The sequence below is a fragment of the Perca fluviatilis genome, chromosome 13, assembly GCF_010015445.1.
Source record: "Perca fluviatilis chromosome 13, GENO_Pfluv_1.0, whole genome shotgun sequence".
NCBI lineage: Eukaryota > Metazoa > Chordata > Actinopteri > Perciformes > Percidae > Perca > Perca fluviatilis.
In genome coordinates, this window is record NC_053124.1 from 36,009,449 (window position 1) to 36,026,034 (window position 16,586).

At 41.2% G+C, this 16,586-nt stretch overlaps 1 protein-coding gene and 1 pseudogene across 1 annotated transcript; both read left to right on the top strand.

Moving 5' to 3' along the window:
* The window catches only part of LOC120571443, a 167,898-nt pseudogene that overhangs the window by 47,436 nt on the left and 103,876 nt on the right, over nucleotides 1-16,586 (top strand).
* On the top strand, nucleotides 539-2,049 carry LOC120571445 (E3 ubiquitin/ISG15 ligase TRIM25-like). Its single transcript, XM_039820385.1, has one exon. It carries the CDS (start codon nucleotides 716-718, stop codon nucleotides 1,958-1,960), a length of 1,245 nt encoding a protein of 414 aa, XP_039676319.1. The 5' UTR covers nucleotides 539-715; the 3' UTR covers nucleotides 1,961-2,049.

Genomic DNA, 16,586 nt, shown 5'->3' on the forward strand with positions numbered 1-16,586 from the left:
AGTTAAGGTCGCTTTATAATTTACTCTGATTCTGTTTGAATCATTGTCAACAACATAAACTTTTAATCAACTTAATTACAGGACAACTCAGTCATTTAGTAAACTGGGGAGCCGTCTCCAAACCCTCTGATTCTAAGGAGAGTTTACCTCCTAAAAGCTGAAGTCAGCAGAGTTTTTAAATGAGAAATGAGCTCTGTTGTAAACAAGTGTTGCTGCATTCCTTATACCATACTTTTCTTCGGGACATAAAACTCTGAGATAACATCGCGAACTTTGAACTTTGGCGTCTTGCTCAGATATGCTGCACAGAGGATTGTGGGTCAGAAAAGCACGCTGGCTTGAAAAAAACAATCAGGACAAATGTTTGACATTCTGCATTTGACATTATATGTATTGGGATATACTATATCTTTCCCTGTCATACTAATGGTAGTATGGGCATTGCAACACACCCAGTATCTCTCTCAAAGCGCTCCTCTTCCAGGAATGAAGCAGAACTTGATAACCCATCCCTCCTCCTCTGCTCCACTCTGTGCACATATTTCCTTGTTCCCTCCCCTTCAGAGCTACAGTTTGCAGATGGGTGTAACCAACATGCTGGGGCAAGTACAACAGCGTATCACATGCTTTTATTACATCACAGCTGAGACTAGTCTCACTTCTCAGGAAGTGAGACACAAGACAGTCAGACAGTCGTCACTGAGCGAGAGGTGAAATGGCGCAGAAAGGAGTTCAGCTGGACCGGGAAACCTTCTCTTGTTCCATCTGTCTGGATCTACTGAAGGATCCGGTGACAATTAACTGTGGACACAGCTACTGCATGAACTGTATTAAAAGTCACTGGGATGAAGAGGATTGTAAGTACATCTACAGCTGCCCTGAGTGCAGGAAGACGTTCACACAGAGGCCTGTCCTGCTGAAAAACACCATGTTAGCAACTTTAGTGGAGGAGCTGAAGAAGACTGGACTCCAAGCTGCTCCTGCTGATCACTGCTATGCTGGAGCTGAAGATGTGGCCTGTGATTTCTGCACCGGGAGAAAACTCAAAGCCATCAAGTCCTGCCTGCAATGTCTGATCTCTTATTGTGAGAAACACCTTCAGCCTCATGTTGAATCTCCTGCTTTTGAGAAACACAAGCTGGTGGAGCCGTCCAAGAAGCTCCAGGAGAACGTCTGCTCTCGTCATGATGAGGTAATGAAGATTTTCTGCCGTACTGATCGACAGCTTATCTGTTATCTCTGCTTAATGGATGAACATAAAGGCCATGATACAATCTCGGCTGCAGCAGAAAGGACTGAGAGGCAGAAAAAGCTCGAAGGGAGTCGACAGACCATCCAGCAGAGAATCCAGGACAGAGAGAAAGATGTGAAGCTGCTTCAACAGCAGGCGGAGGCCATCGATCGCGCCGCCGATAAAGCAGTGGAGGACAGCGAGAAGATCTTCACCGAGCTGATCCGTCTCCTGGAGAAAAGAAGCTCTGATGTGAAGCAGCAGGTCAGATCCCAGCAGAAAAGGGAAGAGAGTCGAGTCAGAGAGCTTCAGGAGGAGCTGGAGCAGGAGATCACTGAGCTGAAGAGGGAAGACGCTGAGCTGAAGAAGCTCTCACACACAGAGGATCACAGCCAGTTTCTACACAACTACCCCTCACTGTCACCACTCAGCCAATCAGCATCCAGCATCCATATCCGTCCTCTGAGCTGCTTTGAGGACGTGACAGCGGCCGTGTCAGAAGTCAGAGATAAACTACAGGACGTCCTGAGAGAGGAGTGGACAAACGTCTCACTGACAGGGACTGAAGTGGACGTTTTACTGCCACAACCAGAGCCCAAGACCAGAGCTGGATTCTTAAAATATTCACGTGACATCACACTGGATCCAAACACAGTAAACACACGGCTGTTATTATCTGAGGGGGAACAGGAAAGCAACATTAATGAGACAACATCAGTCTTATTCTAGTCACCCAGACAGATTCACTGACTGGTTACAGGTCCTGATTAGAGAGAGTCTGACTGGACGTTGTTACTGGGAGGTGGAGAGGAGAGGAGGAGTTTGCAGCGTAGCAGCCATACAAGAATATCAGCAGAGCAGGGGGTATGAGGAATGTTTATTTGGACGAAATGACAAATCTTGGGCGTTAGATTGTGACGACAACAAATATACATTTTGGTCCAACAAAGTCCAAACTCCCGTCTCAGGTCCTCGGTCCTCCAGAGTAGGAGTGTACCTGGATCACAGTGCAGGTATTCTGTCCTTCTACAGCGTCTCTGAAACCATGACTCTCCTCCACAGAGTCCAGACCACATTCACTCAGCCGCTCTATGCTGGACTTTGGTTTATTGTTGTTCTGGATTCTCTGCTGAGTTGTGTAAACTGAAATAGACAGAAGTCATTTAAGGGTTAAATTCTGTCATTCTGAGTCATTTTTATATTTAAAAGAAAAGGAAAACTTCTCTAAATTGCATCTTGTTAAATGAGAAAAATTTTTCTGGTTCCTTCACTCCTCGAGGCTTTTTTCTGCATTTTGATGCTTTTTTAATTTTTTACTCGTTCAAGACTTTTGTTGATGCTTTTTGATACATTTTCAATGTTTATTTACGGTGGTTTTTATTGAAAGATTTTTGGCGCGTCGCTACAACACACACACACACACAACGTACACACACACACACACATGGACACACACACACACTCTCTCACACACACACACATAGACACACACACACACACACACACACAGACGGACACACACACACACACAAACACACACACACACACACATACACGCACCTGACACACACACACAAAACACACACACACATACACTCACAATGACACACACACCCCATGGACACACCCGTACACACTCACATGGACACACACACACACACACACACATGCACATACACACACGTGGACACACTTGTACACACACACGGACACACACATGGACACACACGCGTTCACCATGACACACACACACTCTCACAAACACACACACACAGGTGGACACACATGTACACACACACACGGACACACATGTACACACACACACGGACACACATGTACACACACACGGACACACATGTATACACACACACACGGACACACATGTACACACAGGACACACACTGGCACACACATACAAACTCACACACACACACACACACAAACACACACACACTGACACACACACAAAACACACTCTCACTCACACACACACACACACTCTGCTGAGTTGTGTAAACTGAAATAGTCAGAAGTCATTTAAGGTTAAATTCTGTGTTTTAACTCTTAAATAATATAATAATTATTTAGTCTCCATGTTTGTAGCTGAGAGATGATTGTTGTCTTTTTCATTTGTTTACACGTTTTTGTTGCTTTTTCTTACTTTTTTGCTTTTATAAAAACATGTCACTTTCCTCGACTATCTATCTGCTTTTCTAAACGTTTTTGTACATTTCTTTGACGTCTTTGTTTGCATGTATTGACGTTTTAGAAGTGATGAGATGATTTCTGTGTGTTGATGAAAACCGATGGGAGCCCCAAGAAGCTCTCAATGTGCTCAGTTGAGATCTGTTATTTTACCTTTGATTGTTGAAACCAAGGACGATATGTTAAAATAAATCTTTACCGAGATGATCTGGAGATATTAGCTGTTTGTTATTCATGTATTTCTCCACCGTTATGTATCTGCGGGACAGGAAGATGTCTGTTAAATAGCGGTGTCTTAATAGTGTATATAAGGGTGTTTAAGTTGTATGTTAATATAGACAAGTCGAAGAAAATCTTTCAAGGTGGCAGAAATGCTTCAGGACATTGTATTTCTGAATATATCTGATATGTTTGGCATCTTATCTCATACATTTTGTCACACCTATCGAGAAATAAATACTTTTAAATCCAAAAACATCGTTCTTGTGACTTGATAATACCTCTGGAGTGACTTGTAAGACCTGTTGCAGATACTAGGCAGTAGCATACGCAAAGGTTTTCAGGCTCCAACTGTGTGGGACCCTCGTTACAAAGCTAAAGGGTTGTTTGGTGGCCATTTAAATATTCATTAAGTATGGCAACCAAACGTGAACAACTGGAAAACTTGCTTGTAAATTCTAATATAGATTTTATTTATTTACTTTTAGCGTGTATAGAGCCAGCATATCTCCACCAGACTCCATGTAAATAATCAGGACTTTTAGCGTGTATAGAGCCAGCATATCTCCACCAGACTCCATGTAAATAATCAGGACTTTTAGTGTGTATAGAGCCAGCATATCTCCACCAGACTCCATATTAATCAGGACTTTTGCGTGTATAGAGCCGCATATCTCCACCAGACTCCATGTAAATAATCATGACTTTTGATAGTTTTTATTTAGTTTCTGTCGACTTTGAATGAAGTGTGTTTCACGATGATTAAAGTCCTGATTATTTACATGGAGTCTGGTGGAGATATGCTGGCTCTATACACACTAAAAGTCCTGATTACTTACGCGAAGTCTGGTGTAGTTTGGTGATGGTGATTTCGGGGCGGTTTCATGTTAAACTAAAAGGATCTTACTCTTTAACTAAAAGGTCTATCTCTGTAGGGATCCATCCCATAATGTTGTCAGACACTTAGAATAATAATCTGAGTCTGTCAGAACTTTTAGTGGGCGCTAGTAGTAATAACCCCCGGTACCTTGGCGCGTACGCGTACATGCAAGCGCCGCGCGTGCGTGTGGCGGTGGCGGCCGCTTTGGACTCAAGGATTTTTTATTTATTTATTTTTAATTTTTTTAACTTTAAAGTTTTTTTTTTTTCAAAGGGTACGGGGTAGATTTGGCTAGTGGGCGAATCTGCGCGCACATCTCGAAATAACCTACCTATATTTTTATTTATTTTTTTAATTTACAATTAAAAAAATGCAGAAATTAATAAAATCAATAGTCCCCGGTTTGTTGGGCCCAATGAATGGAAGGCAAATCCGTGAGAACCAGAACTTTGACTGCATGGAGTGCCCTGCCACAGCTTGTTGAAGTTTTAAAATCATGTATTCCTGTAAGGGAGTCTGGTGGGGGTCTTTGTGCTCGCCGCCAGAGTGCGTGATGACGTCGTCGTTGCGGGCGCATCTGCGTAGGGGGCGTATGAAGGTAATTTATTTAGATTTGTGTGAAAGGTGTTAAAAAAGTGGAGTTAAACCTATGAGTAACGGATTGAAAAGGCAGAGGGAGGGTTAGAGTGACAGTCCGTCATTCAGGGTGCGGTTTGACCACTTTAAAAGAGCGTTGCCTCGGGCTATCTGTCCTCTATTCCCTGACGTTTTTAGCTAGCATCTGCTAGCTAGCTTGTCCGTCGTTTTTTCCTTCGTCCTTCTCAAACAGACCAATGGTGCATTTTTCTTTTAACTCCTTTGGGTGAAAGCAGAGGAAGACGTCTTACAACCGTGTCTACAAAGGGTGAGTAAATTAAAGAAGCAATGTGTTATGTTTAAGCTTATTCTAAGATATTTAATTTCGTATAATTTCATGAATTTAAAACGTTTTGTGGCATATACGGCTTATCTCGCTAGTCTGCATCAATAGCTCCTTCCACGTGTTTTAGCTTTTTTTTTTTTTTTTATTGACAGAATATAGATGACAAAAATCAGGTAAGCAATGATAGCACGTGAACAACAAGTGCGCAGACTTATAAAAATAATAAAATTTAAAAAATACTTATATAGAAACAAACGAAGCAATACAAAAGGAGATAAAAATCTATATATATGTGTATACAATATAAACAAACAAAAAAAGTACAAGAAGACATCAATTTAGTCAGAGGTTTCAGGGAAAAAAGCTCTACAGTATCTACAATTTTAATACTTTTTTGTTATCCAACATTCTAAGTGACTTCAGTAGAGATTTAAATTCTATGAGAAAAGGTACAAAGTTAGGAGAAGAGTTAGAAAATTTCTGCTTGTGAATATAGAATTTTGCATACAGAATAACAAAATGTATAAGATACTCAAGAGCACCATTATCTGAATTATTGTAGAAACAGATAATATCTTTAAGATTAAGGGAGTAGATAGAGTTGGTGGGTTCAAAAAAGTAAGACTCCAAATCTGTCCAAAATCTTTTGGATATTTCACAATCAAAAAAAAGATGAGATATTGTTTCAATGTTCTGTTTACAAAATGTACAGGAGGAGTCAATGTCAGTAAATCTAGCAACAAGGTGATTAGTAGGGTATATGTTATGTAAAAGTTTGAGGTGTACTTCCTTAGCTTTGTTAGAAACACAATACTTATACGGTAGAAGCCAAGCCTTTCTCCAATTTATGTTTACAATTTTGGATCTCCACACAAACTTGCCCCTTGGCACAACTGCATCCTTTCTCTGGAAAATTTGGCGAATATGCTTATTATTACATTTTATGTGTGTTACTTCAATTCCATCCAATGATAGTAAAGGCTGTGATATAACGTGTGCATCATAGGTTAAGTGATTTTTTATAAGTAGAATTAAACCATTTGGGATTGCCGAGGTTAAGGAATTAAATTCTCTGAAAGGAATTGGAAAATTGTGTACATTCATAAATTGTTCATAGGACAGCATATCACCAGATTCATCGAAAAGATTAAGAATGTGGTTTAAATCTCTATGGAACCAATTAGGAAAAAATAAGGATTTGTTCCTAATGACTATGTTACAATTGTTCCAGAGGAATGTCTTGTGCGGTGAAAAGTTGTGGACAAAGGCTAGTTTCCAAGCTAAAAGGGCTTGCTGATGGAATTTTGATAATTTAATTGGCAATTTATTTGGCATAAAATTACATTTTAAAATGAAAGGGAAGCCCTCCAATTTTGTTAAAAATGTAATTTGGGATAAAGTACCAAATTGACTCAGGGTTTTTAAGACATCTTTTTAACCAATTAATTTTAAAGGTGTTCACAGTGTCACTGAAATCTAGGACTTCAAGACCTCCTTCTGCTTTACTACAGGAAAGTACATTTTTCTTTAGCTTGTGTGACTTATTTTTCCAAATAAAATCCAGAAAAATTCGATTTATGTCAGTGATTGATGAGTTATTTACGAATAAGGATAACGATGGATACACAAAACGAGATAGACCCTCTGCTTTAGAGAGGAGAACTCTACCCAAAATAGACAAATCCCTTTGAAGCCAGATGTTAAAAATATTCTTTGTTTTCTTTATTCTACTTGAAAAATGTAGATGTTGCCTAGCAATAAGATTTCTAGTTATAAATATCCCCAGATACTTAACAGAATCCCTAACTGGGATATTTTCAATAACACGATCATCACAACAATGTAGAGATAAGATTTCACATTTGGACAGATTCAATCTTGAACCTGAAGCCTTGGAAAATTGATCTATCAAGTGAATAGAGTTATATAACTGGTTCTTGTTCTTTAGGAAAATTGTAGTGTCGTCTGCCAATTGGGAAATTTTTGACTCTTTACCAAATATTGAGATTCCTTCAAAATTTCTGTCAGATGTAATTTTAAGCGACAATAATTCGGTGACCAAAATAAATAGGAAGGGCGAGATAGGGCACCCCTGCCTGACCCCTCTATTAATTTGAAATCTTTTAGAGGTATTGAGATTAATTATAACCGAGCTATTAATATCTTTATAAAACATACTGACAATGTCTACAAACTTGTTACCAAAGCCAAACACATTAAGGGACTGTAAAAGAAATTTGTGCTCAATTGTATCAAAGGCCTTATAAAAGTCGAGAAACAAAATTAACTTAACTGCCTCTGCATAATCCAACAGATCTAATATGAGTCTGATATTACAACTAATATGTCGATTTTTCATGAAACCTGTTTGAGTTTCAGCTATAATAGAGTCTAGCCCTTTTTTCAGTCTGTTTGAGTAAGCTAAAGCCAATATCTTATAATCTATTGTTAAAAGAGTGATGGGACGCCAATTATCAATTAAAAGAGGGTCTTTGTCAGGTTTGGGGATAAGAGATATGATGCCTTGTTTCATTGTAACTGTCATCTCCTCGTGACTGATGCATTCTTTGTACACACATAATAGAGAGTTATGAAGGTATTCCCAAAAGTGTTTATAAAATTCAACAGACGGCGCCGATTCCTGGAGATTTGCCCTTCTTCATTGAAAAAAGTGCATCTTTAATTTCATTGACTGACAGGTCAGATTCACATAGTGATTTAAATTCCTCATCAATCGAAGGGATGAAAGCTTGAAGATTATTCAAAAAATTTGCACAATCACTAGCATTAAATTGTGATTCATATAAATTCCTATAAAATTTGGTGACAAAATTAGAAATTGGCTTTGGATCTTTAGAGGGAACTCCGTCAATATTAAGGGCAGATAAAGATTTTCTTTTAAAAATTCTCTTCTCAAGAGCAAAAAAGTAACTGGTGTTCTTCTCCCCTTCTTCAAGCCATTTGGCTCTTGACCTAATGAATGCTCCTTTTGCCAAGTCTAAATACATTTGGTCCAGCTGTAGCTGGATTTTCCTTATTTTGAGTTCTTCTTCCAAATGAATGTTTATTTTTGTCAGTAAAAGGTGAAGTTTGTGCATCAATTCAGCTTCTACCTTACTTTTTTCCTTTCTCAGTTCCTTACTTCTTTTAACCGCAACACATCTGGCTTTGTATTTAAAGAATTCCCATTTTATCCTGTAGTTGTCGTTTAGGTCGTCATTGAGGAGTTCTTCTGCTAGTTTTTTGATAGAGTCATTAAAGTAATCATCCTTCAAAAGAGAGTTGTTGAATTTCCAATACCCTCGACAACCTGATGTCTCCTTAGTAGCACTTAATTTCAAAATAATTTGTTTATGGTCAGTTAATGGGGAATAAAGATGATTAACTTCTTTCACAAATTGAAGGATAGATGATGAAATCAAAAAAATATCAATTCTAGATTTTAAAGTAAGTCTTCTGTTACACCAAGTGAAGTCTTTGGTACTGGGATTGAAGAAACGCCATGCATCAGTCAAGGAAAGGTTGGAGCATAGAAATGACACAAGGTTATTGCACTGTGAAGATTGACTAAGCCTAGGGGGGTCTCTATCCAACTCATCATCAGGACATTCATGAAAGTCTCCACAAAGAATTATGAAAGAACCCTGGTACTTAATATTCAGATCTTTCAATGTCGATGCTATTTCAGTAAATAAGACCTTATTAGAAGCGTGGGAATTAAACCCATATATATTACAAACAATAAAGATAGCATTGTCTTGTTTAATTATCAACGTAATCCATCTTCCATTTTGAGAAGAGACCGTTTCAAGAATATCCCCTTTAAATTTATGTAATAAAATTAAAACCCCTGCTGAATGATTAGTACCATGGCAAAAATGAGCTAAATTACCCCACTGAGTCTTCCAGAATTTGGCATCTGATTCACAAGAATGTGTTTCCTGAAGTAAAATAAAATCAGCCTCAGTTCTCTTGCATAAAAGAAAGATTGCTTTCCTCTTAGTAATATCCCTGATACCTCTGACATTTAAAGACATAACATTTAGAGAATTAAACATAAAATCCATACAAAAAAGTAATACCTGTAAATCGCTTGAGCACCAAAGAACTTGAATAGTGCTAAAAAAATCCACCAAAAAGGAGGTGGAGCTTAACAACCATTTAACTTGGCATAACAGATAGTGACCGAGAAGGTGATGTTATAGCCATCACAATTTCTTTTCACCCTAAAGACAAGAATTATTATAGATATAGCTAGTCAAGAAAAGGACCATGGATTTTAATTTTAAGTATGCTAACAGAGATTTGATAGATGTCCACCAAAATCAAACAATTAAACTAGAAAATATGGGGTAGCCAATAGTAGAACAGTAAAAAGAAAAAAGGTCTTGGGTCAAACCATAGACTGTTAATATTAGTGGACATCCCATCCGCTTTCGCAAAGTGCTGCAAATGCAGAAGTGCCTTAAACCTGTTTTCTATCTGAATTCCAGCAGGGGGCACGTGCGGTTGCAAAAGGAGGTCGGTTTCTGTAGAAGTCTATGAGAGAAAGTGACCCACTTCTCACTTGATTTATTACCTCAGTAAACCTCTTCATAATGAGTGTATGGCCTCCATCGCTAGTTTTAAGTCTTCTGCATCACAGAATGATGTTCATTTTTGAATTATGGTCTCGTTGATTATAAAATCCGCGATAAAGCGAAGGAGTGTTTTAGGGGTGGCTATGATGTGATTGACAGTTGCCGGCCTGTCAATCATGACAGAGGTTTAGCAAAGCTTATCCGAGGCACGTCAACTTCATTTTGGAGTTTGGCCAGCTTTCTTCGAATGTGACCTTGACACTTTGGTCACCTAATAATATCTTGTTCAGCGTTCGGCTTTGCTGACGCAAAGACACTCAAAGGAGTCCGCCAGTTCAGTTTTTCTGGTAAAGTAACGTTAACTTTTTTAAAATACTGTTTTTCGTTAGCGAGCGTTAGCATCCCAATTAATATCAGTTTGCTAGCTAGATTGCACCTTGCTAACCAAGCTAGCGGGCTAACATTATGCAGAGTATAAACGGATTCAAATATATATTTAACGTTACAGTCGTATACAGTAGGTGCAAGCACGGTCTCGCCGGTGATCTATTTTGAACCATATCTGGTGTTATTACTAATCGATGTGCATGCCTCCTAACCACGAAGCTAACACTACCATTACATGTAACGGAAGATAATGTTAGCTTAAAATCAAAGCCTGATATAGTTAATGCTATGGTGCAAAGTCATATTAAACCCTATATAACGGGATTAGAATAATTTTGGGACTTGCGTGTGATTTAGAAATTACCCCATCACATCTGAGTTTCGTGTGGCGATGCGCACAGGACAAGCAGAGACCGCTTTTACTTGAATATACTGAAATATATGTTTCTGCCGAGGTTGGGCAGCGTTACCGGAGGTGCCGAAGGACAGGCACATAATATCATCCCGCCCGGCGGCACCCACACAGCATCACCGCTCACCCACAGCATCACCGTCACCCACAGCATCACCGACCACATCACCATCACCCACACAGCATCACCGTCCCCACACAGCATCACCGTCACCCACACAGCATCACCGTCACCCACACAGCATCACCGCCACACAGCATCACGTCACTCACAGCATCACCGTACCCACCACACATCACCGCACCCACACAGCATACGCGCCACACACATCACCGTCACCACACATCCATCCACCCACAGCATCACCGTACCCACAGCATCACCGTCACCCTCACAGCATCACCGTCACCCTCACAGCATCACCGTCACCCTCACAGCATCACCGTCCCCACAGCATCACCGTCCACCCTCACAGCATCACCGTCACCCATCACCTCCGCCCACAGCATCACCGATCACCCACAGCATCAGCAGATCACCACACAGCATCACCGTCACCCAAGCAGCATCACCGTCACCCACACAGCATCACCGTCCGCCCACACAGCATCACCGTCCCCCACACAGCATCACCGTCACCCACACATCACCCGTCCTACAGCAGCATCACCATCCGCCCACACAGCATCACCGTCACCCACACAGCATCACCGTAGCCCACACAGCATCACCGTCCCACCCCACAGCATCACCGTCCCCCACAACAGCATCACCGTCGCCCACAGCATCACCGATCACCCACACAGCATCACCGTCACCACAAGCATCACGCTACACAGCATCACCGTCCACCCCACATCCTCACCCACACATCCGCCACCGCATCACCGTCACCCCCACAGCATCAGCATCACCCACACACAGCATCACCCGTCACCCTCACAGTATCCACCGTCACCCTCCACAGCATCACCGTCACCCACAGCATCACCGTCACCCACACAGCATCACCGTCAACACAGCATCAGCTACGATCACCCTCCACAGCAGCATCACGACCCCACAACTACCACCACACATCACCGCACCACAACACCACACACATCACCACACCCACACGCATCACCGCACCCACACATACACACGCTCAGTCCCACACCTCCCACCCACAGCACACCGCACCCACACCACACCTCACACACATCACCACCACCGCCCCACACTCACCCCACACACATCACCTACCCACACCTCCAACACACATCACCGACCCCACAGCATCACCGCACCCACCATCACCGCACCCACACCCACACACATCACCCACCCACACAGCATCACCCACACGCATCCGCCACACAGCATCACCCTTACGCATCACCGCACCACACACCAGCATCACCCACCCACACAGCATCACCCCAATACCACCCCACAGCATCACCGTACCCACACAGCATCCACCCGCACAGCATCACCTACCCCACAGCATCACCACACATCACCACAACCCCACTCCACACACCTCCACCACACAGCATCCCGCAAATCCACATCACCCTACAACACATCACCGTCACTCACCGTCCCACAACCGTCCCCCCATCGTCCACCCCACTCACGCACCCCACCATACCCACAGCATCACCGTCAACCATCACCGCCCCACACCATCCTCCCTCCTCCCCCCATATACCACGCACCTGTTAATCCTTCACGTAGTCGTGTTCTTATTGTTTTGTGGTTGTCTTCTATTTGTTTTTTCATATTTCTTGTTGCCCGCCTCCCCATCCCCCCCCCCCCCCTTCCTCTTACTCCTTCCGCACCATTCTCCTCTTGTCTTCCCTTATTTCCACTGTTTTTTTTTTTATCAATTTAGTGTTTTATGTGTCTATTAATTAGATGGACAAATTGCATGTCCTTGTATGGTTTTAGTTTTTCATACTTTAAAACGTCAGTTGCAGTAAATATAAGGTACATTGATTTTAATTATTACATTGAATAAGTTGTTTATTTTTTCTTTGCAATTTGTGATCATACTTTTGTTATAATGAATTTACAATAACCCTAAAGGAAGATTATTTTCAATTACCTACTAAACACTTGACTACTTTATTTGAAATATATTCAAATATATAAATTAATCTAAAAGGATTTTTGGTGAAGTGTTTTCATGGTGATTAAAATTGACAAGTACATAAAGACACAGAAAAAGCACAAACTACATTTTGCTGATCCTTTGTCCAACATTCAAAGTAAAGTTATGGTAACATTTAAAGAAATCATTTATGTTGATTAAAGCCCAAATTGACACTTTTAATCAATTACAAATTCTATCAAATTACCAATATCTTGTATGACTACAATACTGTATGTTGCTATAGTTACTTCAGAAAAACAACAAATGTAGCTTTAGAAGACCTTTATTTCACTTGAAATGGGCATTAACTTCAAAACTACATAAACCACAAACACTGGCAATATTTTTTAACATTATGTTTAAAGTGATGAATTAAATAATGTAGTTCACCTTTACAATCCAGTGTAAATTCCACACAAAAATCACTGCTGAGGGTCCAAGGTAAAGGCAAACTTCACTGTCACAAGTGAATTCTGCATAATAAAAGAGTAGTTGAATCACTAGTGCCACATTGTTAGTTACAGTAGAAATGGTTGACATTACAAACCACAATATAAAAATATAGCTTAACATGTAAAGCTTAAAGCACTTGTGCAGCACTATTCAGTCAAGTCAAATGCCTGGGTAAAGAGAAATAAAGCTGCCTTTACAATTACAGTGAGCATGAGTGTGACAGTCTGTTGGTTGTCTGAGTGTACAGTGGAAAAAGAAAGTAACTATTACTTAATTCTGAGGAATTGGGTTGGGTGCACATGCCATCGTAGCTCTCCACACCTATTTCTGAAGAAAGAAAGAGTCATCAATTTCCATTTGAGCCCCTCATAGTTAAATATATATGCACACTAGCATGTAACTGTACTTCATTAATTATCTATGAGAATACAGATGAATTAACAACAGTGTATTGTTCTTTATTGTAACTTTAAGTCAGTTAAATGATCTTATTTCTGCTAGCGTTAGCTCTTAAAACTGTAAAAGGCAGTAGCAAGACTTTATCGGTTGCTTTATGGTTATTACAGTTAATACCAGCGTTCTAATAAACTTGGTTAAACATTTGCTAATAGTTAGCGTTAGATAATGATAAGCATTGACAATCACCGTTTAAGTAGCTAAACTTCAATTTGCAGAAAATTACGTTAGCATGTTTTACCATAAGTGGCTAGCTAACGTTAGACAATTTACATGGTAACATCAGATACATTTACTTTACAATGTGACTCCTCTTATATGACTATGGGACAAAGATATATTTAAAACTTGCAAAGCTAAAATCTTACCTTGAATTATGTATGCTAGCTTTCAGCAGAAGTTGCATCAGATTGCCAGTGAGCGTGTGTAATGTGCGAAGGGTGTAAGCAAGCGTTGCTAACTAAAAAATAAATAAAAAATAAAGTCAGATACGGGAACAGTCTCGGCTCCTCCCTCACTCCTCCTTCTACGTCTAAAAAGCGTCACATCCGCTACCACGATGGCTGTGATAAAGCTATAAGCGACTGACAGTTTCCAGATCTCCACAAACCAATGGGTGGCGTCACACATGCTCTGTCCATTTATATTAACAGTCTATGGTGTCTCTCTGTGTGTGTGTGTTTGTGTGTGTGTGTGTGTGTGTGTGTGTGTGTATGTGTGTGTGTGTGTGTGTGTGTGTGTGGTTGTGTGTGTGTGTCTGTGTGTGTGTGTGTGTGTGTGTGTGTGTGTGTGTGTCTGTGTGTGTGTCTCTGTATTTTTGTGTGTGTGTGTGTGTTTGTGTGTGTGTGTGTGTGTGTTGTGTGTGTGTGTGTGTTGTGTGTGTTTGTGTGTGTGTGTGTATTTGTGTGTGTGTGTGTGTTTTGTGTGTGTATTTGTGTGTTTGTTGTGTGTGTGTTTTTTGTTTTGTTTTTTGTTATTTTTTATGTTGTGTGTGTGTGTGTGTGTGTGTGTGTGTTTTTATTTTTTTTATTTGTTTGTGTGTGTGTTGTTGTGTGTTGTGTGTGTATTGTTGTGTGTGTGTGTGTGTGTGTGTGTTGTGTGTGTGTTGTGTGTGTGTGTGTGTGTGTGTGTGTATGTGTGGTATTTGTGTTTCTGTTTTATTATTGTGTGTGTGTGTGTGTGTGTGTTGTGTGTTGTGTGTGTGTGTGTGTGTGTGTGTGTGTGTGGTGTGTGTCTGTGTTTGTGTGTTCTTATGTTTGTGTGTGTGTGTGTGTGTGTGTGTGTGTGTGTGTGTGTCTGTGTGTGTGTGTGTGTGTGTGTGTGTGTGTGTGTGTGTGTGTGTGTGTGTGTGTGTGTGTGTTGTGTGTGTGTGTGTGTGTGTTTGTGTGTGTGGTCTGTGTGTGTGTGTGTGTGTGTGTGTGTGTGTGTGTGTGTGTGTCTGCGTTCCTAGAGTCCACAGCGACCCAGCTCTCCTATCACGTCTGTGTAGGACTCAACACGGCGGCCAAGGAGAGGAAGATCTCTGTGTTCTTCAGAAACAACCACTTCAGTACATGATCAAACACAAGGTGGACACACCCCACACACACCTACATACTATATCACAACTCACACCTACCTCTTTCACACGGACACTCCACACACTACTGAGTTACTGACACTACAGAGGACACAAGACCAACTCACACACACCCTTACAAACACACACTCACACTAGTGACTATCGGTGGCAGGGTTGGAAACGGTTCTGCGGCCCGTTGGACCAATCAGGGGGCCTGCTTCACTGGACGTTTTTCAGCATGAGGACAGTTCACGTTTTCAGCATGAGGGACAGTTGACATGTACCAGCCGACATCAACGTAAACAACAATGGAGGGGGAGGAGAGATGGAAATCCAGTCACTATTTAGAGTTTGTGTCAGCTAAAGGCGGCATAAGGTTGGTTGTACACTCTGTGCTGGTGGCGACTAAGTGCTATCTAGCTACAAAAACACTACGTCACATTTGAAGAAACATTTGGAGTCGTGGCTGCAGTCAAACTTACAGAGCAAGTCCCAGCAGGTGGTGGGAAGCAGAGAGCAGGAGGCCCCCCCACCACCCAAACAACAACAGCTGGACTTAGGTGCAAAACCAGTAAGTGGGGGGGAGCTGAGGAAGTTGGTCTGGCAGTATGTTGTAGAGGAAAAGCTGCCCTTAAACACGGTTGTGTTAGGAGTTTGAGGGGATGTAGGACCCAAGTGCAAGACGGCTGACACAAGAGGAAGTTCAAGGATTTATTTCCATAAAATCCAAAAACAAAGGTGTCCTGGAAAAGCAGGCTGAATACAACAAAATACAGGAACAGGAAGAATCCAAATCAGGAACAGGCAAAACTTCAGGAACACACAGACACTCCAAACACATACAATGATCTGCCGGCTGGACAAGGGGAACACCAAGACTAAATACAGAGGTTGAGTAGAGTTGAGCCGGATACTCGACGAAGCGAGTATCCGATGCGGATAAAGCACTTTTGCCGAGATGCAGTGTTATACACAGATGTATGAGTCAATATCTGTGCGGATTGAATAAAATCCTCATTGGGTAGCTGACTGTGTCTGCGTTCTGTGATAGGCTAGTGTCACGAGCCTCCCTACACACATACAGATGTACTGTGTTGCTGTGTGTCCCGCTCTGCTCACTCACACACTGAACACTGACA